This window comes from Lacerta agilis, chromosome 14 (genome assembly GCF_009819535.1).
Source record: "Lacerta agilis isolate rLacAgi1 chromosome 14, rLacAgi1.pri, whole genome shotgun sequence".
Taxonomy (NCBI): Eukaryota; Metazoa; Chordata; class Lepidosauria; order Squamata; family Lacertidae; genus Lacerta; species Lacerta agilis.
Window position 1 is genome coordinate 36,739,321 of NC_046325.1, and position 26,396 is coordinate 36,765,716.

A 26,396-nucleotide genomic window follows, 5' to 3' on the forward strand; every position below is an offset into this window, starting at 1 on the left:
TCCCTGAATTTAAAGAAAGAAAGACACAATGATGCCTAGGGTTTTTTCTCAAGGCAAGAAACAAGGCACAACAGACCTGGTCAACACAACATGCAAATGGAGAGAGCATGCTACCCAAATTATCTGCAAAATGCAGGGATTCGATGGCAAATGTTCCTTGGTAGGGCGGAGGTGGGGGGGACCGACGGACGGAGAAAGGATTCCCTGAAAATAGTATGTTTCCAATTTCCACGCTCCAGCAGCCAGTGCAAAGGGAGAGCACGCAGGAATGGGAAAGCAGCACTGCGAGGGAATCAAAATAAGAAGGGGGGATAGAAACCGGGAGCTTACCAGAAAGCGTTGTCTGCTTTGCCTTCTTTGCTGGAGCCAGATCGTCGGGTCTGCACTCAGAAAAAGATGCCGTTCTACTTGTTGCTGGGGTCTGAAGGGGAACAGAGAAGCCAGAAAAAAGGGGGTCAGCGGCTCACTAACACACACAGCCCGAATCCAGCCCAGCAAACCACAGTGAAAGGAGATGGAATCCCTCTGCCTGCTCTTTAGAAATCTTCCCTAAAGGGCAGGCAAAGGAAACTTCCATCTCTCATCTTAGTGCTGAATGCCACAGCACCAAGACAGGACATACATCCTTACTCTTTAAGTGTGAAAGGCAACATTCCCAACTCCACACTAGTGCTGGAGTAGGGAGGGCTGCCTAGCCAAGTATGTGTGCATTTGTTCCTGTGGTGAGCATGCATGCGTATTGAGTGTGCCTGCATGTGATCTATGCGTGTGCTGGCATGTGACCCTTGAAGGGGTGGCTGGATCAGTGTGGGTCCTCGGGCCAGGAAAAAGCCACCCTTGTGCTATAGGATTATTATTATTTACTGCCTCTAGATCCCACCTTTTCCTGCAAGGAGCTCAAGGTGGCCTTACACGGTTCTCTCCTCCTTCCTTTAATCCCTCTGCAACAACCCTGTGAGGTAGGTTAGACTGAGAGGCAGTGACTAGCCCAGGGTCTAGTGAGCTTCACAGCAATCTGGGGATTTGAACCCTGGTCTCCCAGGTCCTAGTCCAACACTCTTAACGACTATGCCATGCCGGCTCTCAGGTTTGCAGTACCAGACTTACCGAGGAGCTGCCACTAGCATTGAGGAGGAAGTTTGCCGTGTGGGCTGCCGTGGGAGGCTGGTTCGGGATGGGCCGGTGTCCCAGTGCCATGCCAACAATGGCAGTCATGTGGGTCTCTGTACCAAAGACGTGGATAGGAATGCCAGTAGTTTTCCCTGGATGCAAAAGGAGAGCAGAATCGTAACAGGCTGAAGCCTCCCAGCAAAGACTCACTCTAGAAATACGGTGAAGTTAAAAAAAGGCCCTGCTTTTATTATGGGTGCACACCAATCACTATCACCAGTTAAGTTTAGGACTACTGGGAAAAGGTGTAAGAGAGGTCTTAATGTAGCAGCATTAAGAAAATGTAGCCCGAATGTCAAAAGTTGGAGTTACCAAGTCTTTAATGCCGTGGGACCAACCACTGGTTTTTAAACAGGGAACCATGTTTTGAACGGAGCAAGCACTGGAAAGTCTGCCGGCTTTCCTTCTCCTGCTTCTGGGCTCAAGTTCAAGAGAGTGACCAAGGGGCATGAAGGGTCTTTTCATAAGCCAAGCTGGAAGTGAGATGGGGAACCCCAGGGGCCATATTGAGCCCTGACATCAACACTCTTTAAATGAGGCCAAGGACCCGGCTTGAGAGCAAAAATAAATGAAAGCAAACAAGGAAGCAGGAAGTATTTGAAGCTCAAACAATCCTCAGGGCTTTGCTCACCTACTTCCCCCATGACTCGTAAGCCCTCCTGGTAGTTTGGGCCTCCTCTCCTCACGAAGATCCTGACCTCATGCTCTTTCAGAGGGCCCTGATAATCTTTAATAGCCCTCACAATGCCCTGCAGAAGGAAATATTAAAAACAGAGAATCATGCACAAACACTCATGGTTAGCTCTAACTATCAGGTACCCTGCTGGTCCCTAAAACTCCTTCTCGGGTCAGCTCACTTCTGTGGTCAAGCCAACAAAATCCACATTAACAATGCTCACACCACATCTCTCCACCTCGCCTGATCTTGCCTCCTCTCCCCACAGAAGCAAAAGGACAGGCTACCTTGGTCAAAGCACTGCAACTAGGATGCAAGACCAGAGGCAGTACCTATTTTTTGATCCTCGCAAGAGTACTGAACCTTATCACAGTGCTGCAACTTGCCCCAGACAAAATCTAAGTTCCCTCGGCACTCTTACAGACAGTGCTGTGTCAACAGCCCATTCAATTCAGCTTGAATCCACCCTGGAAACTCAGCAAAACGTCAATGTTTCTTTACCAGCATACTTGGATGAGGATGTTAAAATGCCTGACCGTTCCCAGGCACATTTTCGGGATCAACTTTACCTTAAAGGTGGCAGCCACATTGGTAAAGTTAGCAATGCTCCCTCCGATGATCAGGATTTTGCCTGTGCAAGGTAGAGGAAGCAACAAGAGGGAAGAGTTGACTTGCTAAGAAATACCAGTCGAAAGCACGTCAAAAGTGCAAGCAGATAAATGGGTACCGCTCAGGCAGGAAGGTAAACGGTGTTTCCGTGCGCTGCTCTGGTTCGCCAGAAGCGGCTTTGTCATGCTGGCCACATGACCCAGAAGCTGTACGCCGGCTCCCTCAGCCAGTAACGCGAGATGAGCGCTGTAACCCCAGAGTTGGACATGACTAGATCTGATGGTCAGGGGTCCCTTTACCTTTACTTTTTACCAGAACATAATCCTAGGCCTGGAGCACTTTAGAAGCAGCTGACAGGCAGGAGCAGGGGCGGATTTAGGTTTGATGAGGCCCTAAGCTACTGAAGGTAACCGGGCCCTTTATATGTCCAGCTATCCTTTGTCAACAACAAATTGTAGCTGTTTTTTGTGTTGAATAGATGCTACGTGGTAATTTAGAGATCTAATAGGTATCTAAAGCCATTTGCACATAACAAATGTTTTGGAAGGCCAAAAAAGCTTGAGGAAGGTGTGGAGCATGGCTGGTCAGAGGGGGAATTGGTTGGGGAGTGGACGTGGCCTCCTGCGCCAATCAGGTCCCCAGGCTTGAGGTGCCCACCCCGCACATTCTCCTTTACCTTCTGGGTGCTTTTCCCGTGTCATGAGGGAGAGGATAGTCTTGGCATAGTCGTAGGTCTGCTGTTCACTGGGAGCTCCAGAATATTCGCCATAGTTGGCGAGTTCGTTCACCCCACCAAGGTCACAGATGGTGTCACTAAGTGGAAGGCACACAAGTGATATTAAGAAGGCTGTCTGCGAAACTAAGGGTGCCCATAAGGCCCTGTGGAAAGTGGAGCAAGAACGAGGCTGTGTGGTGTAGTGGTTAAGAGCGGTAGACTCATAATCTGGGGAACCGGGTTCATGTCTCCGCTCCTCCACATGCAGCTGCTGGGTCACCTTGGGCTAGTCACACTTCTTTGAAGTCTCTCAGGCTCACTCACCTCACAGAGTGTTTGTTGTGGGGGGGGGGGGATGGAAAGGAGAATGTTAGCCGTTTTGAGACTCCTTTGGGTAGTGATAAAGTGGGATATCAAATCCAAACTCCTCCTCTTCTTCTTCATAATTCACGACGAGGAACTGAGGCAAGAGCATCAGCTAGCCTGGCTGAACTGCTCTTCAGGGTCAGAAAATTCCGCCACAGTAGTTACAGTAAATAAAATGTTCACGTGACAGCACAGCAGCTCAGCCAACAGCGGGAGGTGGGGGGAGGGTTGAACTTTGCAGAGAAGCCAGTTTAATTAACGAAGGTTAGAACCTGCTTAGCAGAATTGAAGTGTGTGCATCGTATCAAATTATCTTGCATAAAATATGCTCGGCTTCCCAAAGTAAGTGTTGATAAGAATTTACCCAGCAGTGTTCGTAACTGAGCCTAAGCACAGTTTCTTCCAGCCGCCATGGCAGCTGGGAGAAAAATATGGCAGAACCACAATGCCTCCCAAGCGTTGATATGTGAAGCCGCGTTCCACAAGCCTAAACACCTGAGAATTCTCACTATACATTTTTGCTACAACTGCAAAAATGCTTTTGAAAGCAATGCAAAAATAGCAAGAGATTCCCAGGGTGGCAAATCATGTATCAGGTGTCAGTCTGTGTATTTATACGGAATATGTTGTCTAAGGCCTAAGAGTAAGCTCCATTTCAGGGATAGCAAAATCTCCTAAGTATTAAGGGCAACATGCCGCAGAGAGAGTTCCAGGCACTTCTCAAAAGTCTCATCATTCCATTCCAACAATGATTAACCTGTGTGGGATGACTGGGCAAGGAAGAGCAAACGATGACTAATCAAAAGATGGAACCTGGGAGTTTAGCATGAACCATACATTATTTAGCTGCCACTCCCACAAGATATGTGTTTGGTACCTGTACACTACAGAGGCGCCGCCTCCAGCCACCATGGTCCATATTCTGCCTTTGGGATTCAGGATGGTCAACTTTAGGCTGGCTCCACTCTTGGCATCTAGGTCAGCGATATAGGCTTCCTGCAGACAAGAGCCCTCATATTATTAGAATCAAAACTTCTAAGGACAAAACAGTAAATTCCGCACTTCTCTCATAACACAAAGCCAGGGGCATTTGTGGGGGGAAATAAAGGAGGAGCGAGTAATTCCTTCCCCATCTTTCCATTTCCCCCCCACAAATGCCCGTAGATCAATTTAAATGACACTTGCTCACCCACTAAATTATGAAGCCAGATAAATGTCTTTTCTGGAGCTAAAATGGGACAAGGTACACATCTTCACACTCATTTCTGTGTTTTCAAACACGTATATTGAAACCAATGTTTCCAAAGATAAAATCTAGTCCCACCCTCAGGAATTTACAAGGTGTGTCATCGATCATGGCTCCTCTCCCTTTACATCAATACGATTCCATGATTCCTTGAGGGAGGTCACAACATTTGGCACACCTGTTTACACAGGCATTCCCTTCATCTTTCAACCCAAGTCTCCTGTTAAGCTGAATAATAATAATAATAATAATAATAATAATAATAATAATAATAATAAAGTAAACAAGCAAGGTCTGAGTAGGCCAAGGTCAGGTCTGAGGAGGCCACGGGCATGATAAACATTCCCACTCTTTCACCCGGAAAAAAACTAAATAGGGGGTAGAAGGGATGGGTGGCAGTGTTGAAAGCAGCACAACTCTATCTGCCCAGTAGTACTTCAGTAGTATTCCCCAGTTGTGTTTAATGCGGGCAGAGGTATTGGGGAAAGCAATGTTGGAGGGATTCAGCCGCCTCCTGGACTGGGGTTTCTCTTCAAATTATCAAGCCACTAAAAAAACCCTTCATTATTATTATTTCTAAAAAGGCAGGCAGGTTTGGTCCTCCAGGGATAATGGACCCCTGTGCTTGCCCCACCCTGTCAAGTATGGATACTAGACTTGTGCCATCCTGGTAATTTTATATTGTGAGGTGCTATGGGAATCTGATAAATTATACAGTTAAATGATTCCAGGCCAATGTAAGTCTCTGGTGCAAATATTAGATCTGAAGAGGAAGGAAGATGGACTACCCAGCGGCGGAGGAAGCCGCTCGCGTGCCTGGGGCGGGGTGAACTGCCCATAGGGGTGGGGCACACCATGGGGCCTCTGGAGTCTGCCTGCCTCCTTCCACTCAGCCGCCCTACAGCTGGGGGGGGGAGGCAGCGGGTGGACCATTTGGGCAGCGCAGAGACTGAGTGCGTCCAAGCCACCATGTCTCTCCCAGGAGAGACACGTGGCACGGGCGCCCTGCAGGGCCCGCGGTGAGTGCCGCCCAGAATTTTGTCCCCCCCCCCCCCGTGGTGACACCCGGGGCAGCCCACACCCACCACACACCCACCCCCTCCTCTGCCCCTGGGACTACCCCAGGTCCAAATAATGCTGTAGAAGCACCCCCAAAAATGATAAGAAACCAGTGAAAAACAGGAGAGGTGCTTTCTGTTCATTTCCAAGGCTAGCCAAATTACCACAGCTACCACTGGAGGGATGGACGACAGAACTGATGTCCAAGAAAGGTGTACGAAGAAAAAGGGGGTTGATGAAGTGATCAGGTAGGGCCCCAAACCTCAGTTAATAACAGAGATTGGGCCTTCCTATGGGAGCTGCTCCTACCCTGTGCATTTTGAGAACATTTGTTTCTGTTCTTACAGAGGCCAGACCCAAGTTCATTAACATTCTTAACAAGTGTAGAGTCTAAGAGTCTTCATTAGTGCCTGGCAAGGGGGATGATTCAGTGAGGCCAATTTAAAAAAAAAAAAAAAAACTCATCCATTAGAAACCTGGCCAAATTGAGTTAAGTGTCAGCACTTGAGCCATAACACACTAATGGGGATTGGCGGGCAGGGAAGAAAAGAGGTATCTAAATGGATTTCTTGGCGAGACAACAATTCTTTAAAAATAAAAAAATAAAAACAACCTTCCACCTTGGTTTGTATTTTGTGCAATTGCTGTAATTACTAAATTGAGAAATGCCGGAGCATCAGATAACTGCTGGAGACATTCTGCCAAGCAACAAGACACAGGGGATCTTGGGAGAATGGGACCAAACTGTTCTGATGGGAATTCGCATTTCGAGACGGAGGCTTTTTTGAATGTTAGCTGGAGTCAAGGAGCCTCGTGCTCAACAGCCACCTTAATTCCCTAACACCACCCTAAGAGCAGCCCTTTTTGTTTACCTCTGGATAGGCCTCTCTTCCAAAGGGAGGGGGGAAATCCACATCGCCCCATTTCACTTTGCAGATGTAGTCAGCTGTTGCGTCGATCTTTGCAGCGAGGTCAAGAACATAAACGCCATCCGCGGTCACAACTTTGTTGGCGAGGGGAGAGGGGAGACAGAAGGACTAGAAAGTCAACATGAACCTGCTAACAAGGAAAAACGAATGGAACAGCATCTAGTTTCAAGGTGCTGCCTGGGTAGGAAATGGTTCTCAATTTCATGGGGTCTTTCCCTGTTGAGTGCTGAACCAGATCCACCATCATAGCACAACCACCACCTTCCGATGGCTGGGGCACACTTCTGGAATAAACCTAGAAGCAGGTTTTTCTTATGCCAGAAAAGACAGGGGTGGCTAACTTCTCCTCAAGACCCTGGGGAGCCACAGCCAGTCCAGGCTGAACAAGGTCAACGCCATACATGGCCACTGTCTGTGATATTTATGTGCCAAAGTGCCATTATGAACACGGCTGCGGGCTGCTTCACATCGCAGAGAACCCCAGAAAACAAAACAAGCAAGCATCCAAAGACTGAGAACAAAACCTTAACTTAGAAAAGAAACACAGTGGATCCTGAAGTTTAAAAATGTGCCTCCCTCAGGGCCTGAACGAGGAGCTAGACTTTTCCCTTTTATCTTTACTGAGTGAAAGGCCTGTAACGTTGCGTAACACATGAATAAGCCAACTTTTACTGGATAGAAATGTGCTCTCTTACAAATACCCCTCTTACAACTATCTCCTGAATGCATTAAGTCTATAATAGTTTAATGATGATCTGTGGGTGGGTGTCCCCCTCCTTTTTCATAAAGACACCTGGGTCTGGTTATTAAGTATTTACCGTATATTCCAGCGTATAAGACGACTGGGCGTATAAGACGACCCCCAACTTTTCCAGTTAAAATATAGAGTTTGAGATATACTCGACCACAGATTTTCCACCCAGCGTATAAGACGACCCCTGACTTTTGAGAAGATTTTCCTGGAATAAAAAGTAGTCTTATACGCCAGAATATACTGTAGTTCTTTTAATCTGAGAGGTGGGTCTCTTAGCATAGCTGTCAACCTTTTCCTTTTTTGCGGGAAATTCCCTTATTATAGCAGTGGGGAACAGCAGGGAGGGTTGACAGCTATGGTCACTTAGTGGAGTTTTTTTGTTATTCATTTGATTGTATATTTCAATTAAGGATGTTTTAATGTTATGTGTATTTTAATTGTGGATTGATTTTATAGTTGCAAACCACTTGGAAGCCATATTGGCATATAAGCAGTATGTATCTTCAACAACAACAAGAAGTGGCAGGCAAATTTGTCATCCCCACCCCCCACCTCTGCTTCCTGCATATATACCCCCCATGGGCCAAAAGAAGCCCCTGGGAATTACAAATAGAGCTTGGGGTAGGGAAAGTCACACATCACGCAATACACCAACCATGCCTGCTACATGCAGGCAAGGATGCAGTGAATTTGCACAATATATCCCTAGACAAATAAAATTCCTAGAGAAATAAAAATATTAAGTGATCCTCAGAAATAAAGGATGCTACGTGTTCTGAACAAAGTGGATTTCTCAGGACCAGACTAGATGTGATGCTAAATATCATTGTTCTTCATCATTCACTCTCTTTTTTTGTTTATTTTAATTTATTTTTCTAAAAAAAAAAAAAAGCTGGGAGGGGACATGGTTGTTATTTTAAACTCACAAGGGAGGAAGAATTTTATCTTGCATCTAATTTGACCCTCGTCTGATTTACAGAGGCTAGCAGGTTGAAGATTTGTTCTTCAACACCACTGGCAAAGACTTCGGTTTCTGGCAGCTTGAGAAAACTCGACGTCAAAATTAATTTCTGAAAAGATTCGCTTGCATCAGCGCTCTCAAAGACTGATGGACACTTTCTATGCTCCCTGTTTGTGGAGGAGGCCTAATTTAAATTACTCTGACAAGAACAAGTTCATGGAAACGCATCGCCTGTCTGCTGCGGGGGCCCTGTGCTTCGTCTTCATTTCTACTCCACCACACTTCTGCTGTGTAATTGAGGACTGCAGAATACAGAATGAATGAGATGTGGACATTTCATGGAAAACAGCAGAGAGAGAGGAGTTACCTAGCGGATTGATTTCCAGGTATGTAAAATATAAGTCTTCATAAAGATTGAAGAGGCCAGAGATGAAGCTCGCCAAGACACTATATAAAGGAGACAAAAACACACACAAAATGGGAAAACAGAGACACACACAGACGAATTCATCAAAACCAAATAGGTGTACCAAAGACACTCCGCATTTGGCTTGTTATAATAAGGTTACCAGACGTCCCCGTTTCCCGGGGACAGTCCCCGGATTTACAAATCAGTTCCCTGACAAAATCCATCTATTTAGTAGGAAGTTGAAAGGTGTCCCTGGATTCATTGAAAAAAATCTGGTAACCTTATATATAGAGCCCTATCGTTAGTTCCTTCAATCTGTCTGCCGTCAGTCCAGCTGAGGTTTCAGACGCCCAGGCCTGGATGAGTCAAACATTGGGACTGCGTCATCCCCCATCGCGATCCCTCCCTAAAGGCCATTTATTATCCGCCTGAAGACGTCATTAAAAGGAAAACAGGCTCCTTTTAAATGTCAGCAGGGCACCTCCATGTCCAGAAAAGGATTTTGTAGTGTAAAAAGAAAAAGAAAAAGGGGGGGGACCCAGCTTTTCACCACTACAGAAACAAAAAAAAGGACATTACAGGGGGGGAAACAGAGGATGTTTTCTCTACCATCATTTGTGGGTACCAAGGCTGCTTTTCTTAAAGACCACAGGTGGACTCTGGGCAATTATGTGAGGGATGATATCAGTCAAGTTCAACATTCTAAGGCAGGACCAACTGCCACTTTGTGTCAGTTAGCTTTAGTCTGTTGGTCAGTTAGGCTGCTGCTGTTTAAAGATGTGTTAAGAGACTCACTAATATAGTTTATATAGTTTATATCTTTTGTTTTGTAACCTAAATATATACATGAATGATTCTGTCAGTAAATTACTTTACTTTGGTTATTAATCAGATTCATGTGTATCTTTATTTTGAGGGGGATAAAGGGATTGACAAGAAGGGACGAAAGACTCAAACGAGTCAGCAAGCCGTTTGTCGCTGTGCAGGTTTAAATAAGGAACGTTTAACTCTGCAACTATATTATATAAATATTCCCACATTGTGCTCACCATGGCGAGCAGAACTTCCCTCTAGCGAGCTGCCGGCCCTCCTCTCGACTTCGAAGCCGCAGAGGCAGGTGAAGGGTTGTCCTGTGGGTTGAGCTGCAGTCCCTGTCTCTGCACCAGCTCCTACGCTAAGATGAAGGCTTGGGGGTTGCTTGGTAGCTGCATGGCCAAGATGCCTAAAGAGCCTCTGCCATGCAGGGCCGGGATCTCTTGCTACGGCAAGGAACGCAAGCGGAGGAGAGTTGGGCACTGCTACCCAAAGTTGTTCAGGGCACCTTCAAGCAATGTTGTCCAGCAGGGTATATTCCACTGGTGTCTCCCCTGGGAATGGCTGGTTGAAGGGGATCTTGTCCAGAGAGGGGGCGAAGCAAGTGGTGACTACAAGCCTTTGTTCAGCCATCAAGCCCTGCCAACCACTATAGGGCTGGCCTGCCCCAGCCACAGGCATAGCTGTCACCTTTCCCAATTTTTTTGCAGGAAATTCCCTTATTCCAGCGCCGTTTCCCATTGCAAAAAAAGGGAAAGTTGACAGCTATGGCCATTTCCCAATGCAAAAAAAAGGAAGGTTGACAGCTCTGGCCACAGGTATACCCGGGCCTTGAGCGTGGAAGTCCTGCCTGACAGCTTCAGATGCTAGAGGAGGGAAATCGCTCAAATCTGATACTGAAAAGCGGTTCCTTCCTGTCCCTAAAGCTGGCCCAGAAGCATTTACCAAACACTTCCCAGGGACCTCTGCATGCCACATAAAAGCAAAACAGAAGATACCTTTTGGATGACTTCGAAACAAAGTTCTAGGGAGTAGGGCCGGTTCTCAACATTGTGCTATACGAGCAGCTAAATACCGTGATGTGCTGATATATCACAATGTCTGGAATGTATCTCGCCTGCTTCTTGTTCCCCCACGTTAGGGAAGGAAGTAACAGCAACAGGGATGCTTTGCCCAGCCCTAGTGAGTGAGGCCAGGTACCTCCCCAGCTCTCACACAAATGAGGAGCGTCGGTGCTTCGTTAAACTGCTCAGATGGGAGATGGAAAGCCTTCTACACCCCCCCTCCACAGCTGAGCAAACCCCAATACTGCTCAGGGTGGTGGTGGTGGGGGTTTCCTCAAAGGCATATGCAGATGGAGTCCAAGAAGGTGCTCACCGGAACCTTCTCAGGATCTGCCTGCCTGCCCGAGCCTTTTCCATCTGCAGGCAACTGGAGCTGGTGCGATCTGAATGCCATACCAGTTTCAGACAACTTATCAATATATCGCCCAGCTCTACTCAGGGGGGTTGGGGAAGCTGGGGTACCTAGCCTGCACGGTCATGTAAAACACGACTGCCCATAACCCACAATTAACAGAGAGAGAGAAAGAGATTTCAGAATTACTCTCTCTTGTTCGGCGGGGCATGTGTCAGTAGATGCTTCTTGACACTGGGCTCGTCCAACTTCTCATCCACCCGCACCAGCAGCTTCTGAGCCTTAGCGTCGACATCCCCCACATCCACGCCGCCCTCATGGTGGAACAGCACGTAGTCTCCCTCGCGGGCTGCATAAATGCACACGTAGAATTCCTCCGCCTGTGGATTTGAGACACCGGGGTGGTAAAGGTTTTACCAGACCAAAGACCAGCAGAACCTTTGCGTCATCGGAACCGAAAAAAGTGCATGAAGGAGAACATGGGCTGTTAGCATTTTCATCCCTCCCTTTCTGCCAATCTCCTGACTCAGTGGGGGGGGGGAGGAGCTTGCTTGGTAACTGTTATTCCTAACTGTTCTTAACTGTCAGTTCTGAGGAGAGTATTCTGAGGTAAAATGTGTTCTCATCTCTGCTAGGTGACTGAAACTCACACAGTCTGTAGAGTCTGTATCTATGTGTGTGTTTAGCTTATAAATAAAAGAAGGATTACTTCAAAACCTCTGGAGCTGAACTTCATCTGTTTATTGGTGCTCACAGCTAGCAGTTGTGAGTCCGCATATATGGATTAATCCATCATGGGCAGCCCGAGAGCTTCCAATACTCCTCCTGTTGCATTGGGCAACAAAATGGACTCCTAGCTCCTCTAGTCTCTGAGTTTTATTGCCGTAGCTCAGAAGAAGGGCCTTTTGCCCAATGCAACACTCCCTGCAACAGTGTTTGTTGCCTCAAGGTGGGGTTATCCAATTTCTCTGTCAAGGTTTTCAAAGTTCTTTGGTTTGATTAATAAAAGCCACTCTGTGGGGGGGGGGGAGGGTCCTGGAGAAAAGGAGCTGCACCCTTATGATGCAAGACTAAAGCTGTGCTCCCGCAGTAACTGTTATGCGTGCAAATCTCTGCTTGAGTGTACAAATAAAACTAACCTGTTTGTGCGGAACAAAAGGCTCTATCAAGAAGTTCTTTAGGATGCCCTTAGCTTTGGCGATCTGTGGAAAATGAGAAACAAACATACAGTGGTACTTTGGGTTACATATGCTTCAGGTTACATACGATTCAGGTTACAGACTCCGCTAACCCAGAAATAACGCTTCAGGTTAAGAACTTTGCTTCAGGATAAGAACAGAAATCGTGCTCTGGCGGCGCAGCGGCAGCGAGAGGCCCCATTAGCTAAAGTGGTGCTTCAGGTTAAGAACGGACCTCCGGAACGAATTAAGTACGTAACCATGAGAAGCCCTACCAAAATATCGAAAACAAGAGGTATTAATTCACCCCTGCATTATGAAACGCTACATTATCACAAAATTATTCTTATTTCCCTGCCCCTCACCCTAAGTTCCCAGGGTGGGTTACCACATTAAAGCACAATACTAAAAAAAGTTTAAAATAACTTCAAATTACAGAAATAAGGTGGGTCTTGAAAAGATGCACCTCAAGTATCAAAGGCCAGGGTAAAGAGGTGTGTCTTCAGCATTCACCAGAAGCTATATTAATAAAGGTGCCTCAGTTCCACAACCTGGTGGACTGCCACGTAAAATGCCTCCCTTTAAGGTCATAAATTAATCTTGTCGCTTTTTATTTGCTTCATTAATATCCTGCCTGTCATCAAAAGGAAGCATATTGCAGCATTTCATTGTCACAGCAGCTCGGTTAAGCAGGTGGGACGGAGAAATAATGGCAACACTCACTGTGGTCTCATGTCCAAGACGCAGCTTCAGCCAGGCCTTCACCTGTTCCAGGTCAAGGTTCACCCCCACCAAGCCAAGTTTGCCACGCCGTTTTATCAGCTGATCAGGCTTCACCACAAGACGCTGGAATTTGGAAAAAAAAGGAAAAAGAAAAACCAAAACTGGAAAACTAGCCTTACAGGTAATAAATGAAAAACTTGAAAACAATGTGCTCCGAGAAGCACGAGGCCTAGTTCAGGCGCTTGTACCACAGAGCCTAGGGATTGCCGATCAGAAGGTCGGCGGTTCGAATCCCCGTGGCGAGGTGAGCTCCCGTTGCTCAGTCCCAGCTCCTGCCAACCTAGCAGTTCAAAAGCACGTCAAAGTGCAAGTAGATAAATAGGTACCACTCCGGGGGGGGGGGAGGTAAACGGCGTTTCCTTGCGCTGCTCTGGTTCGCCAGAAGCAGCTTAGTCATGCTGGCCACATGACCCGGAAGCTGTACGCCGGCTCCCTCGGCCAGTAAAGCAAGATGAGCACCGCAACCCCAGTCATCCACAACTGGACCTAATGGTCAGGGGTCCCTTTACCTTTACGCATGCAGAGAAGCCACATAGCAGAAGTAACAAAAAAACCGGCACAGCTATGATCATAGATAGGTGCTACTTCCTGGAAGCAATCTGTGCACATTTTCAGCACAAGAAAGCAGACACAACTGCGTAGGCATTGCACTCTCCTCATGGCTTAGGGAAGGAATGGCTGGATGAGAGAACTCCAGCGGTCAAGAAGTGCTCTGCTACTGTCCAGACTTCCCACGACTCTCAGTCAACACAGTCCACCTTTTGCCAAAGAATTAATGCACCTTTAACCTTTCCTTTTGATGCAGGGACTGGGAACTTTTTTTCAGTCAGAGGGTGACATCTCCTTCTGAGAATCCTCACAGGGCCACATGCTGGTGGCTGGCAGGGACAAGGCCAAAAGTGCATGAACCAGCAGATGGAAATGTTTGCTTTCGTACAGGAGCCTGGTATCTATACACACAGACCTCACCACCACCACCCATCCTCATTCCAGACAAGCAAGAGGCATCGTAAGAGTTCAGGGAGACACTGCAGCCAGGCAAAAACATCTGATACAGGACCAGAGAAAGGTGTGTGCATTCGGGGGAAGAGTTTTGAGGGCCAAACAAAAAGGCCTGCAGGGCCACATGTGAGATTCTCCATCCCCATTTTAAATCACACCAATTAGCTTACAGTCATAAGAAGCAAGTGATGAAGGAGTAGGAAAAGGGCTGAACTGAGCTTTCATCAGTCGCGAGTTGAAGGTCCCATGCCCTGTACACTTCACCACGACTTAGTAAAAGTAATGTAAATTCTGAGAAATTGTTATTGTTGTTGTTTAGTCTTGCAATCATGCCTGACTCTTCGTGACCCCATGGACCAGAGCACGCCAGGCACTCCTGTCTTCCACTGCCTCCCGCAGTTTGGTCAGACTCATGTTGGTAGCTTCGAGAACGCTGTCCAACCATCTCGTCCTCTGTCATCCCCTTCTCCTTGTGCCCTCAATCTTTCCCAACGTCAGGGTCTTTTCCAGGGAGTCTTCTCTTCTCATGAGGTGGCCAAAGTATTGGAGCCTCAGCTTCAGGATCTGTCCTTCCAGTGAGCACTCAGGGCTGATTTCCTTAAGGATGGATAGGTTTGATCTTCTTGCAGTCCATGGGACTCTCTAGAGTCTCCTCCAGCACCATAATTCAAAAGCATCAATTCTTGGGTGATCAGCCTTCTTTATGGTCCAGCTCTCACTTCCATACATTACTACTGGGAAAACCATAGCTTTAAATATCTTAAATTGCCTCCCCTCAAATGCACTGGTGCTCATTCCACTTCCCTGTCTGGTCAGCTATAGGTAATTCCATTCACCACAGGGGAGCGAGTGCCCTAACATAACCGCAAGCCGAAACACTCATGCCAGCATGTAAGGATCCGAAAATATTTCTTCCAGCTCCTGCTTTAAGGATCCTATTAATCCTTGAATTAATTCAGAAAGCCCTTCCAGCAAAGCTCACGGAAAACTATATTCTCCTCGCTGAGGCATGCCAGCCACTGACTCACATAACTAAGTGCAGGGTATTTAATTAGCCAGCAGTACAGCTGCCTTCCATCAGCAAGAAAAATGGGACTGTGTGGCAGACCTGTGTTTGGCTAAATGTGATTAAACTGGATGGCAGCCAGGAGATCAAGCTATAGAAAGGAACTGGGGACAGGATGTCTCCTTGCACGGCTAAAAACTGGGGAGAGGCCCTAAAACTTTCCAAGGGGGTGACACAGAGGACCTAAGATTCTGTGCCAGTTAAAGTCACCACTGCACCTCAAACATGCAACTGGCCACACTTGTCGGCTGACTGGTCAAATACTGTGAATCATAGAATCGTAGAGTTAGAAGGGAGCCGGAGGATCATCTAGTCCAACCCCCGTAATGCAGGAATATGCAGCTGCCCCCATAAGGGGATCAAACCTGCAACCATGGCATTATCAGCACCACACAGTCTAACCAACTGAGCTACCCAGGCTTGTTAACGTGTTAATATTAACAGCTAACTTGATGTGTATCTGTAACTAGGGTAAGGAATCGAAGCTGCCAGTGACGGCAATATTTTTGTCGTCTTTCTAATTTTAAAAAGAACATCTTTTATAACCGAGACCCTAAGAAGACAAGGGTCTATTTCAGCACCAAGGCAAGCACTGACGACTGCCAGCACATGGGGGGAACCATGGGCAAAAGGTTTAGCCTGCTTTGGAGAGCTCCTCTTCCTCAATCACGTAAGAGTGGCTGGAGTCCTATATGTAAGCATTCCTGATGCCGATGAACTTCCAGCTGTGTGCATTCCATTGTCTGCACAACAAGGAGGCTTGCCACGTGGGTCCGCCTTCCAACCATCAGCCACGAATCAAGCCCTCAGGTGGCTCAACCGTCTGAAAAGCATTTTGTTCTGGGTCTGTATAGCTTCTTACTTTATGGGTTCTTGCTTTGTGGGGTGGGGTGGGAGGGAACAACAAACTACAGCCGGTTCTGCTCACCTCAGTCAAGAGCCAGGGGTGATCTTGGATTAGCCGATCCCAGTCGGTATCTGGAGTCACTCTGGCATATCTGAAGCGGTTCTGGATTGCCGAGGACGTGCAGATGTATTTGTACAAGAATTCCTTCCCCGTCTGCTCCGAAATTGCTTTGGCGGACATGGCTACCTAATGCAAACATTAAAAAAAGGAGGAGGAGAACACCTAGGTCAGTGATTTAAAAAGGTTTTGATGAAAAATGTAAATCCTAGAATGTAATTTAATACGGCCTTCGATCTGGAGATACTGCTTCCCAGCACAGTTTCCAATGGTAGTCACATGGGGGGGGGGGGAGAAACATGTAATACAATATTTCGAAATGCAGGGGGTGGTGGGATATGATACATGGATGCTCCCCTTTGTAAAACAAACTGGGAGTGGAGTGCTGTGGCACATAAGAGCTTTTCTCCCAGGCAGAAATGACTGCCTTTTTTCCAAATTCAAGGTCACACCCACACCTTAAAGCACATGGGTTTCCCCAAAGAATCCTGGGAACTGCAGTTTATCCTTTACCGAGTCATAATTCCCAGCGCTCTTAATAAACTACAATTCCCAGGATTCTTTTTTTTGGGGGGGGGAGCCATGTAATTTAAATGTATAGTGCAAATGTTACCCAGACTGAATTTTCAGTCCCACTGTGTTGTTGTTGGGTTTTTTTTTGGCTTTTGGGGAGCCCACTCTGTGCCAATAACGAAGTCAAGACCAAATAAAGCTTTTCAAAAATAATTTGGAAGTTCAAAAGCATTTGACCGTGCTCTCAACCCATTAGTCCAAGAAAAGCTCAAATATGTATAATATTTTGACCTTGTCTTCCGGGGAAGGAATTTATTTTTAAAAAGGCATTAACAAAACCACTCACCAGGATTACTATGGCGACAGGGTCGCCCCTGCTCCAGCAAGTGAATTAGGTAATAGTGAGGTTTTATGTTTTACTATTGCCTATCATTATTAGCCCAAATTCAAAAGGAGATAGAGGAAGCCAGGGCAGTTACATTTGTTCAAGTGTTTGTCCCTATGCTAATGAACTGGAGCAAGCAGAGAATCCAGATTAAAGCAGGTTTGGGGGAATAATGGGTGGAGCTTAATCATCACTTTGGATCTACAACCTTTGAAGTTCTAAGAAATGTTGGGAGATAGCGGGAAAGCAAAAAGTAAAGGTGCGAGGAGGCTGGGTACTTCTTTCCCTTTCTTTGATTTTGTTCCTACTTCAGACAATGGGTTTTAACTGGCAACCCTTCTTTGTGATATGGCTTGCTAAAAGTTGCGCTGTCACAGCCAGATTCCTATTGCTGCGCAATCACGGCCAAATCCTGAAGCACCTCAGCCGGCCGGTCTTCAGCACAAGACTGGATTCCCAAGCAATTGTGTGGTACCCAAACCCACAGCCTTTGGAAACCTAAAGGGAGTCCACTGGAGGAATTGTATTTAAGTTGCCTCGGAGTCCAGTGTGTTGCCCTTTGTGACAAAGAGCCAAACTTAAGAATTATTTTAATGGATGCTGAAAAAAACATCTAATCCAGGGGTCAGCAAACTTTTTCAGCAGGAGGCCGGTCCACTGTCCCTCAGACCTTGTGGGGGGCGGACTATATTTTTTTGGGGGGGGGGGAATGAACGAATTATTATGCCCTACAAATAACCCAGAGATGCATTTTAAATAAAAGGACACATTCTACTCATGTAAAAACACACTGATTCCTGGACCATCTGCGGGCCAGATTGAGAAGGCGATTGGGCCGGATCCGGCCCCCGGGCCTTAGTTTGCCTACCCATGCTCTAATCCACTGCCACTCCCACTCAAAATAAGGAGAAGGAGACCCCATTTAGACAATTCTCTACTTTAGGCTATTCCTTCATAGCAAATCAGATGCTGTTACCAATCTTATCTCTTACCTCCAGGTTTACTTGTTTTACTCTCCTTTCAAGCAAACATTTTTGTTAATGGTAGGTTTTAGGGAAAGGGGTGGAGTCCCACCCCCACCCGCATGAGATTTCCAATTTCCCATTGCTCCGTGAAACATATTTTGCAAATTAGTACCTTCTTTGAGAATGTGGATGGACTGGCGGGGGGCAGGGGAACAAGATACCTTGCAAAATAAACCTGGTGAAAGGAATGGATTCTGCACAGATACTCCTCCTTCACATTTAAAAGCAGCTATAGCCTTCACGTTTCTATATCACCCGTCATCCCAAATGATTCCAAGGCTGTGTATAATTCTACTAACTAGAACAGAGGTCCCCAAACTAAGGCCCGTGGGCCGGATACGGCCCGAGCGACTCAATTATCCGGCCCACGGCAACCCCAACCACCCACTGCCACCGCCCATTCTCACCAGCACGGCGCAGCATGGCTGCCCACTTCTGGGTCGGCGGAGCACTCGTAATAGCTTGTGCGCATGCGCAAGTGTCATTTCCGGCACACTTCCGGGTCGGAGGAGGCCCATGCGCACAAGCTATTTCAGGTGCTCCGCTGACCCGGAAGTGTGCCGGAAATAGCATGTGTGCACGCATATGGGCGTGAGCTCCTCCGCCCGCGCTGGAGGAACCGGCCCAAGGCCGGGTAAGTTTGCCGACCCCTTAACTAGAAGATTCGGTACTTAGAAGCAAATTTTAAAAGACAAAGGCATCCACCAAAAGTTCTCTCCTTTCCATTTTCAAGTCTGAAGACATCACAATCTCAGCACTGCAGGAGAGCATTGAGGACACAATTACACACAAAGCAATCAGGCTGATGAGGGTGCTGATTGAAGAGCCTTTATCAACAGAGAAAGCTGTAGGATGCTGGGGAGGAGGGGAAAAAAGGAACCGAAGAGACCGGCTTTTGTGAAAGTGTTGTTTCGCTTTGCTTTTTTGTCATTTCGAGCCACATTTCAGGAAGAAAAACATTCCCAAACCTTGGACCACAAGAGAATTCCTAGCTGCACTGTGAGAAATTAAATAATTCAAGATGCCTATAATTCCTAACCCCCATCCTGTTGGATCTCTGCAGAGAAAGGCTGTCTGCATTGTAATTCTCCTCCGAGTCTAAACAGACAGAAGGCTCAGAGCAGCGTTACATGTAGAATCATAGCAAGAAGGCTCCATTGGAAAGGCAAGGAAATTATCAAGTTTTTCACACTGCAGGAGAAACCTTTTGCAGTGCAAGAAAGTGAATTGTCGCCAGGCCGCTAGAAGTTGGGATTCACCTGGCAGAACTTTCTTGGCAGAGTGGTTTTCTTGGATGATAAATCAGAGAGCTCTCGCAATTCAACATGCCCAGACAAACCCAGTGAAGGCTGTCAATTGCTTATGTATGTAACCGGCGACAGATAATCAATTATCTTTGCTCCAGGGGAAGACAGTGTGTCCACAAAGACAGCTATGGATCTCAGAGCACACAGTTGCAAATGGGGGGAATAAAGAAATGATAGACTTCTCTCAACAGTGAGAACATGAAAAAAATAGGATCCTGCCCACCTCTTGCACAGTTAACGGACGATTGTTATGCTGAACAGCATGCGATATGACATGAAGGAGGCAGGCAGATAAGGACACACAATATTTTAATTCACAGAGGGCAGCAAGAAGGCAGAAATCAGACCAAGTCTTCCTCCCCTGCCTTTGAGATCAGCTACAGGCGCCCTGCCACTAATGCAGCAGGCCAGTGCAGTTAAAAGAGAGAGATCATGAGTCAATCAGACATCCTCAAGCTACATCTTTCATTTGAGTCACTTCTGCAGCACCTGGGCCACCTAGCTAGCTGCAAAGTCAACACAGCCACAAACGGTCCTGCTATCCTTCCCTTTCTTAAATGGGACATCCACACATGGACACACCCAGCATCCTTAGTCACACTGAGCTAGCTCTCTGCTGAAAGCCACAGTTGCACTTTCTCAATAGCACCCAAATGTGGCGGGGAGATCCGTCAAAGCACATGTTTCTCCAACCAGGCCCAGGGCCAGCTTTTGTAATGAAAACCGCATGGATGCATTTTGGAGCCGCAACTAAAAGAAACCCCATCAAGATGCCAGGATGAAAACAAACCCAAGCACATGAAGCAAATCCTTCCTTAACTGAGCATTTAAGATAAAGGCTGGCCTTGTATTGTTATTCCCAAAGGAGCCCAGAATAAACCCACAATAAACATGCATTTACAGAAGCCCCATTAGGGGATTCAAAGATCATGAGTTTGGGGGCAGAAGAGATGGGAGACATTAGAAGTGGGAGGCTGGTGTGTGCACATGGGTCCTACACATTGTGTCCTCACACATTCTTTGAACACCTAAACAGGGCTAGAGAGTCTTTAAGATTTCTAAAAGAGTTCCAAGGTACTGCCTGCCCCCCAGCCAAGGGCTGCCATCTTTTTCTGGCAGCTAAAGGTTCCCCACACACAGTGATGGCCAAACTTGGCCCTCCAGCTGTTTTGGGACTACAATTCCCATCATCCCTTGCTAACAGGACCAGTGGTCAGGGATGATGGGAACTGTAGTCCCAAAACAGCTGAAGACCTACATTGGTTTCCGAGCACAATTCAAAGTGTTGGTGCTGACCTTTAAAGCCCTAAACGGCCTCGGTCCGGTATACCTGAAGGAGTGTCTCCACCCCCATCGTTCTGCCTGGACACTGAGGTCCAGTGCCGAGGGCCTTCTGGCGGTTCCCTCGCTGTGAGAAGCCAGGTTACAGGGAACCAGACAGAGGGCCTTCTCAGTAATGGCACCCGCCCTGTGGAACGCCCTCCCACCAGATGTCAAAGAGAAAAACAACTACCAGACTTTTAGGAGACATCTGAAGGCAGACATGTTTAGGGAAGCTTTTAATGTCTGACGGACTACTGTATTTTAATATTTTGTTGGAAGCTGCCCAGAGTGGCTGGGGAAACCCAGCCAGATGGGTGGGGTATAGATAATAAACTATTATTATTAATTATTATTATTATTATTATTATTATTAATTATTATTATTATTATTATAGAATGAATTGCACCCAGTTCCCTATTCTGGAAGACCTCCACCCACCACAAACACTTGCTACTTCTAATGGTGCTAAAAGAGACACAAGTCTCCATTTCATTTTCAGGAGTAGTCATGAAAAACTTGCAAAGGATTCGCGCCCCCCCCCCCCAGAATGTTGCAAGAGACTTGCTTCTCAAAGGTCTTCTATGAATGGAGGTCACATCAATCTTCCAGACGCTGTTGTCAAAAATCTGACAGAAAAGGGCAGGGGAGCATGACAGGAAGAAGGGAATTTGGAGCAGTTCTGAGGAACGTGACAAGACAAGCAATTCTATACAAAGAACTCCAAGGACTAACCACTTTCCCCTCAAACTCCTACGCTGCATGGGGGACACACAGACCCCCAACCAAGGGGCCCTAACCAAAGATTACCCTTTTCGGGCAAGTTCCTGAGTATCAGGAACTGCTTTGGTCACCCTGTATGATGACCTTTGTCAGGAGAGAGACAGGAAAAATGTGTCCCTGTTAACTCTCCTCAACTTCTCAGCAGCTTCTGAGACCATCAGTCGTAGTATGCTTCTGAAACGGCTGTCCAATTTAGGGGTGGGTAGTACTGCTCTGCAGTAGTTCTGGTCCTATTTGGATGGTCGTTTCCCCGAGGGTGATGTTTGGGCAGTGTTTTTCAGTCCCGTGGAGATGTCCAGGTGGGGTTCCTCAGGGTTCAACGTTATCCCCTATGCTGTTTAACATCTACATGAAACCACTGTGCGAGGTCATCCAGAGTTTTGGAATATGTTGTCAGCAATATGCTGGTGACACACAGCTCTGCTTCGCCTTTACATCTTCAGGTGTGTCTGAGGGTGTGCTCGACCGTTGTCGTACCTCGGTAATGGACTAGATGAGAGCCAACAAACTGAAGTTCAGCCCAAATAATACTGAGACACTGTGAGTGGACAGTTCCCTAGACCAGATGGATGGGAGGCTGCTTGCTCGTGATGGGGTTACACTTCCTCTGAAGGAGCAGGTTCCTAGCCTTAGGGACACTTCTGGATCCTTTGCCGTCACTCGAGGCTCAAGTTGCCTCAGTGCTACAATGTGCCTGCCGTCAGCTTTGGCTTCTGAGATTTTCCATGTCCCAACACTCTTTGGTTACCAGCACAGGATCTTAAAATGTGCACAAGGAGCTTTCACAAAAGTATTTCTTTTATGTGTATAATTTTTATTAAATTTTCTGTTTTACAATTTAGAATATTCATTTAAGCAACCTTAAAATGTCAGTGACTTCCCTTCTTCTCTTTCCATGGTTCATTTCGCATATCATAAATCCCTGCATATTTTACATAAACTAAACCATTCAGTATTCCATTATTAAATTCATCAAAACTTGTTTACACTGTTGAATTTATCTTAATGCTGCCAACATTTTCAAGTGTACACAATCCCCCCCCATATATTCAATAAACATTTTCCAATCTTCTTTAAACATATGTTCTTCTTGTTGTCTTATTCTGTATGTTAGGTCTGCAAGCTGCACATATTTAATCAGCTTCAGTTGCCATTCTTCTTTAGTTGGGACCTCACTCGTTTTCCCTCTTTGGGCTAACAAAACACGGGCCGCAGTAGTGACATAAATAAATAACCTTTTTGGACACCTGCGAATTTCAGTCTGAATTATCCCCAACAAAAAGGACTCTGGCTTTTTTATTTTTTTTAGTACAGTACTTTTAAGCATTTTTTTTTCAATTCATGATGAATTATTTCCCAGCACTCTTTTACCCTTTTACAGGTTGCCACATTTCAGTTGCTTTCACAAAAGTCTTCATGCAAAACAGCTGTCTCAGTGTCTGCTTCTGCTGAGCAAACAAAGCATTGCTGTTGTCCTTGCATCTGCCATTTGCTTTTCTGTCTGCCTCTGACCAAATTTGTAACATTAATATGCACCATCGCTCCACAGCAGCTTCCCCACTGGCATCTATCAAAAAGGATAACTTTTGGGGGAGCGGAGGGGGTTTGTAGAGAAGCGCAAACAGAAAATGTTCTAAGAGCAGATAAATAAAATGAAAGCGCCGCTAGCAAAACACTTACATGAGCTAAGTCACACAGGGGAGAGATGTTCGGTTTAGGTTCCCTGAAAGTGGGTCCAGGAATGACCGTGGACCTCTATGGATTAAATGGGAAATGGACTGGAGGAACTGCTATTGTCCTCCTGCTCTCATAAATTAACATGCATCGTCACTCCGGGACAATCTCCCCGTTGGTGCTCAGCATACAATAAGGTTTTATTTTTAAAAGAAATAAAAAAAACCAAATTAAAGCGAGAAGACAAAATGCCACATCATCCATAAATATTCAAAGCCTTCCTCAAGTAGCTGTCAAATGGACAGGAAGGACTACATATCCTTGTTCTGCTTGCCTGATCTCGGGCAGAACAGCTGCCATTCTCAACGGGGGTTTCGACTCCACAAAAAGGTGGAACAGCTGGCAAGTTGCCCGGTGCCAACAGACAGGAGGCCAGCTCAGCCAAAGCACAGCTACGTCAGCAGCTGAGCTCCCTCCGTCACTTTTGCCCCTCTGCAAATACTAGGAACAGGATCTTGGCTTGCAAAAGGGTTGGAATATTAAATATTGCCCAATACCTAATTGCCGAAGCATTCCTTTCCCCGATGCAATTGAACATTTTCTCCCTAACAAACAAGGCAAGCCTTACAAGAACCTTTCCTACACCCTACAGGTAGAGACAACCAGCAGGTATAAGCCAGGTTTAGAAACAGTGTTAGGAACTCAATATACTGTACACTGTATAAGCTAGGCGCCAAATGGCTCCTTAAACCAAGGTTACAGTCGCCCAAACGGAATGTCTGGTTGCCATCTTGGAGCCAGATGGCACTAAAGTCTTATTTTTCAAATGATGGACTGGCTGCGATTGATTATCAGTTCAACACCTGGCTGGTTCAGAAGACAACCTTGAGCTTGGAGTTAAGAGATTGGAGAACTTAAATAAGACAAGTCACTTGATCCCATTCCAACCTATTTTTCTTAATGGTGACACAGGCCATTCATAATGTAGGGACATTCTTCCCAACTGTGAACAGGGCAGTGGGGTGGGGTAAATGAAGACAAGCAACGATGATTAACTATAATGCTGTTCCCTGTTCAGGCTGCACAGAAAAAAGCATTTTTGTTCCTGAAATTCATTCGGACTGTGCAGATAAAACGTAACTGGTAGAATTCTACAGGATGTGTGTGTGAAAACAGTCAAGAACCAATGATCCCCAGGCATGCACCTCCAGATAGTGGAGATGTCAGGCACTATCCTGGAGCCCAGGAGTATTCACTTAGTTGCAAGGGGCCAATAGCCAGGTGCAAAATGTGCCCGGCTAATTTTGAACACCAATAGCCCTTCGTATGTTGCCAAACTGAACGGTTAGTCAACTATTGCAGAACCTCCAATAAGCTCCTAAAGCTGTAATTCTATGCACACTTACCTGGGAATAAGTCCCATTGAAGTCAACAGGACTTACTTCTAGGTCGGGGGTCAGCAACCTGCGGCTCCGGAGCCGCATGCGGCTCTTTTACATGGCTGCCGCGGCTCCGGGGCTCCGGGGCGGATACGCCCGCCCACTTCTCCAGCTAGCAGCGACCGCCCTCCAGCTGGCCGGCGGCCCGCCCTCCGGAGGCTGAGGGCGCTGCTCAGGGGCGTAACCAGGATCACCTGGCCTTGAACAGCGGGGCAGCGGGGCTCGGAGGCGGTGGGGATGCAGTAGAGGTGGTGCAGCTCAGCCGAGGGCTCTGGCGGGGAGCGCGCCTGAGGCGCGCACGCTCCTTCGGGAAGAGATGGAGCTGGGCGAGCGGGAGGGGGAACTTTGAAGACCCCGCCTCCGCCTCCGAAGCAGGTGCCCATGGGAGAGGCCGCCCCCCGAGCCTGCCTGGCGGGACCAACCCTGCCCAGCTCCGGGAACCTTCCTAGCGTGGGAGGCGGCCTTGGGGCGGACAGGGGAGCTCCGGGGTCGGCGGGTATGTGGGACCCCGCGGCATCCAGAGGCAGCTGAGAGGCGGGACGGGATGGGGGCAGGAAGGGGGCCTTCAGACGCGTCCCCGCACGGGCACTGGAGGCCAGGACTCCTCGGCTGGGTCATGGGACTGCGGGGGAGGGCTGGCCGCGGTTCCTCTCGGAAGGCTGCTGGCTGCTGCATCGAGGCGACGACGAGGTAGGCAGCTGCGAGCTGGGCCAGGGGCGGCGGGTGGCGGGCGAGGGGGGAAGCCCTCTTTTTAAAAATCGTCGAGGAAGCGGCGCCTGTTTCCCTGCCGCTGCCTCCTTCGCTCCTGGTTCCGCTCGCAGCCTCAGACCGCGCTCTTGCGGGCGCGCGTCTCTCTCCGCCCCGGAGCAAGGCCGGGACGTTTTGCAGTTTTTCCTCTGTCCTGAGTGTGTGTTAGGGGAGCCTTGACAAAACACCTGTTGGCGTGGAAGAGAAGAGTCCTAACTTGGATCTGTGTTCATGTGCAAAATCTATCGCCATTGTCATTAAGGGGGCAGGGAACTCCCCTAAAAAGGTTTGAACACTACGAACTACTACAGCCACCTGTATGCAAGTCAGCACAAACATCACAGGCTTCTCTGGTGCAATTCTGTGCTTTATTTAGCAAGAGAGGAGGTTGGAAGAGGTGAATATAGCCTCTGGTCTGGAATATTAAGGGTAAAAGACACTAAGATTATTGTAAAAGCCAGCAGTCTTCAATAAGACATGGGACAAACATTTAACACAATTGTGCAGTTGAGGACTCATTTTTTTAAAAAAACAACAACAAATCAAATATTTGTATGCTGTTGCAACCCACCTTGGATCAGGCTGTGACCTGGTAGTGGTCCCCAGGGTGGATAAAAATGAATGATTTTTTTTTAATGGATTTTTTTAATTTAAATCGGATTTTTTAAATTTAAATCGGATTTTTTTAAAATTTAAATCGGATTTTTAAAAATAAAATGCAGTGTTATATTTGTTTTAAATGTCGCAATGGTTTTGCGGCTCCCAGTTTTTTTTTTCCCTTCGGAAACGGGTCCAAGTGGCTCTTTTGGTCTTAAAGGTTGCAGACCCCTGTTCTAGGTAAACATGTACAGGATTGCCTGGCAAGGAACCACTAAGTACCTGGGAATATAGCTTGAAAACCACTATTCTAGATCAATGCCCATTGTACCTGATTGATGTAAGAGTTCCATCACACTAAAAACCTTGCAAGGTCTTTAAAATTATTGTTTGGACCAATAAAAAAATAATAACCATGACAAATATGACGTGTTTCTAGACTTACTGATGCATCTTGTAGTGCGGACTGATAATAAAAGGCAAGTAGGG

The 26,396-nt window shown here is 47.0% G+C and overlaps 1 protein-coding gene across 2 annotated transcripts in view; it reads right to left on the bottom strand.

Moving 5' to 3' along the window:
• ACLY (ATP citrate lyase) overlaps positions 1-26,396 on the bottom strand; it is a 54,501-nt gene that overhangs the window by 22,359 nt on the left and 5,746 nt on the right. For both annotated transcript variants that reach the window (XM_033168851.1, XM_033168850.1), the window contains exons 2-13: positions 16,081-16,245; positions 13,025-13,147; positions 12,263-12,325; positions 11,313-11,503; positions 8,853-8,932; positions 6,714-6,844; positions 4,414-4,532; positions 3,132-3,268; positions 2,416-2,477; positions 1,802-1,919; positions 1,108-1,262; positions 331-421 (exon numbers count right to left, since the gene is read on the bottom strand). In XM_033168851.1, the coding sequence (XP_033024742.1) occupies positions 331-421; positions 1,108-1,262; positions 1,802-1,919; positions 2,416-2,477; positions 3,132-3,268; positions 4,414-4,532; positions 6,714-6,844; positions 8,853-8,932; positions 11,313-11,503; positions 12,263-12,325; positions 13,025-13,147; positions 16,081-16,239 (1,429 nt within the window). In that variant the 5' untranslated portion in view covers positions 16,240-16,245. The remainder of the gene's footprint in view (positions 1-330; positions 422-1,107; positions 1,263-1,801; positions 1,920-2,415; positions 2,478-3,131; positions 3,269-4,413; positions 4,533-6,713; positions 6,845-8,852; positions 8,933-11,312; positions 11,504-12,262; positions 12,326-13,024; positions 13,148-16,080; positions 16,246-26,396) is intronic.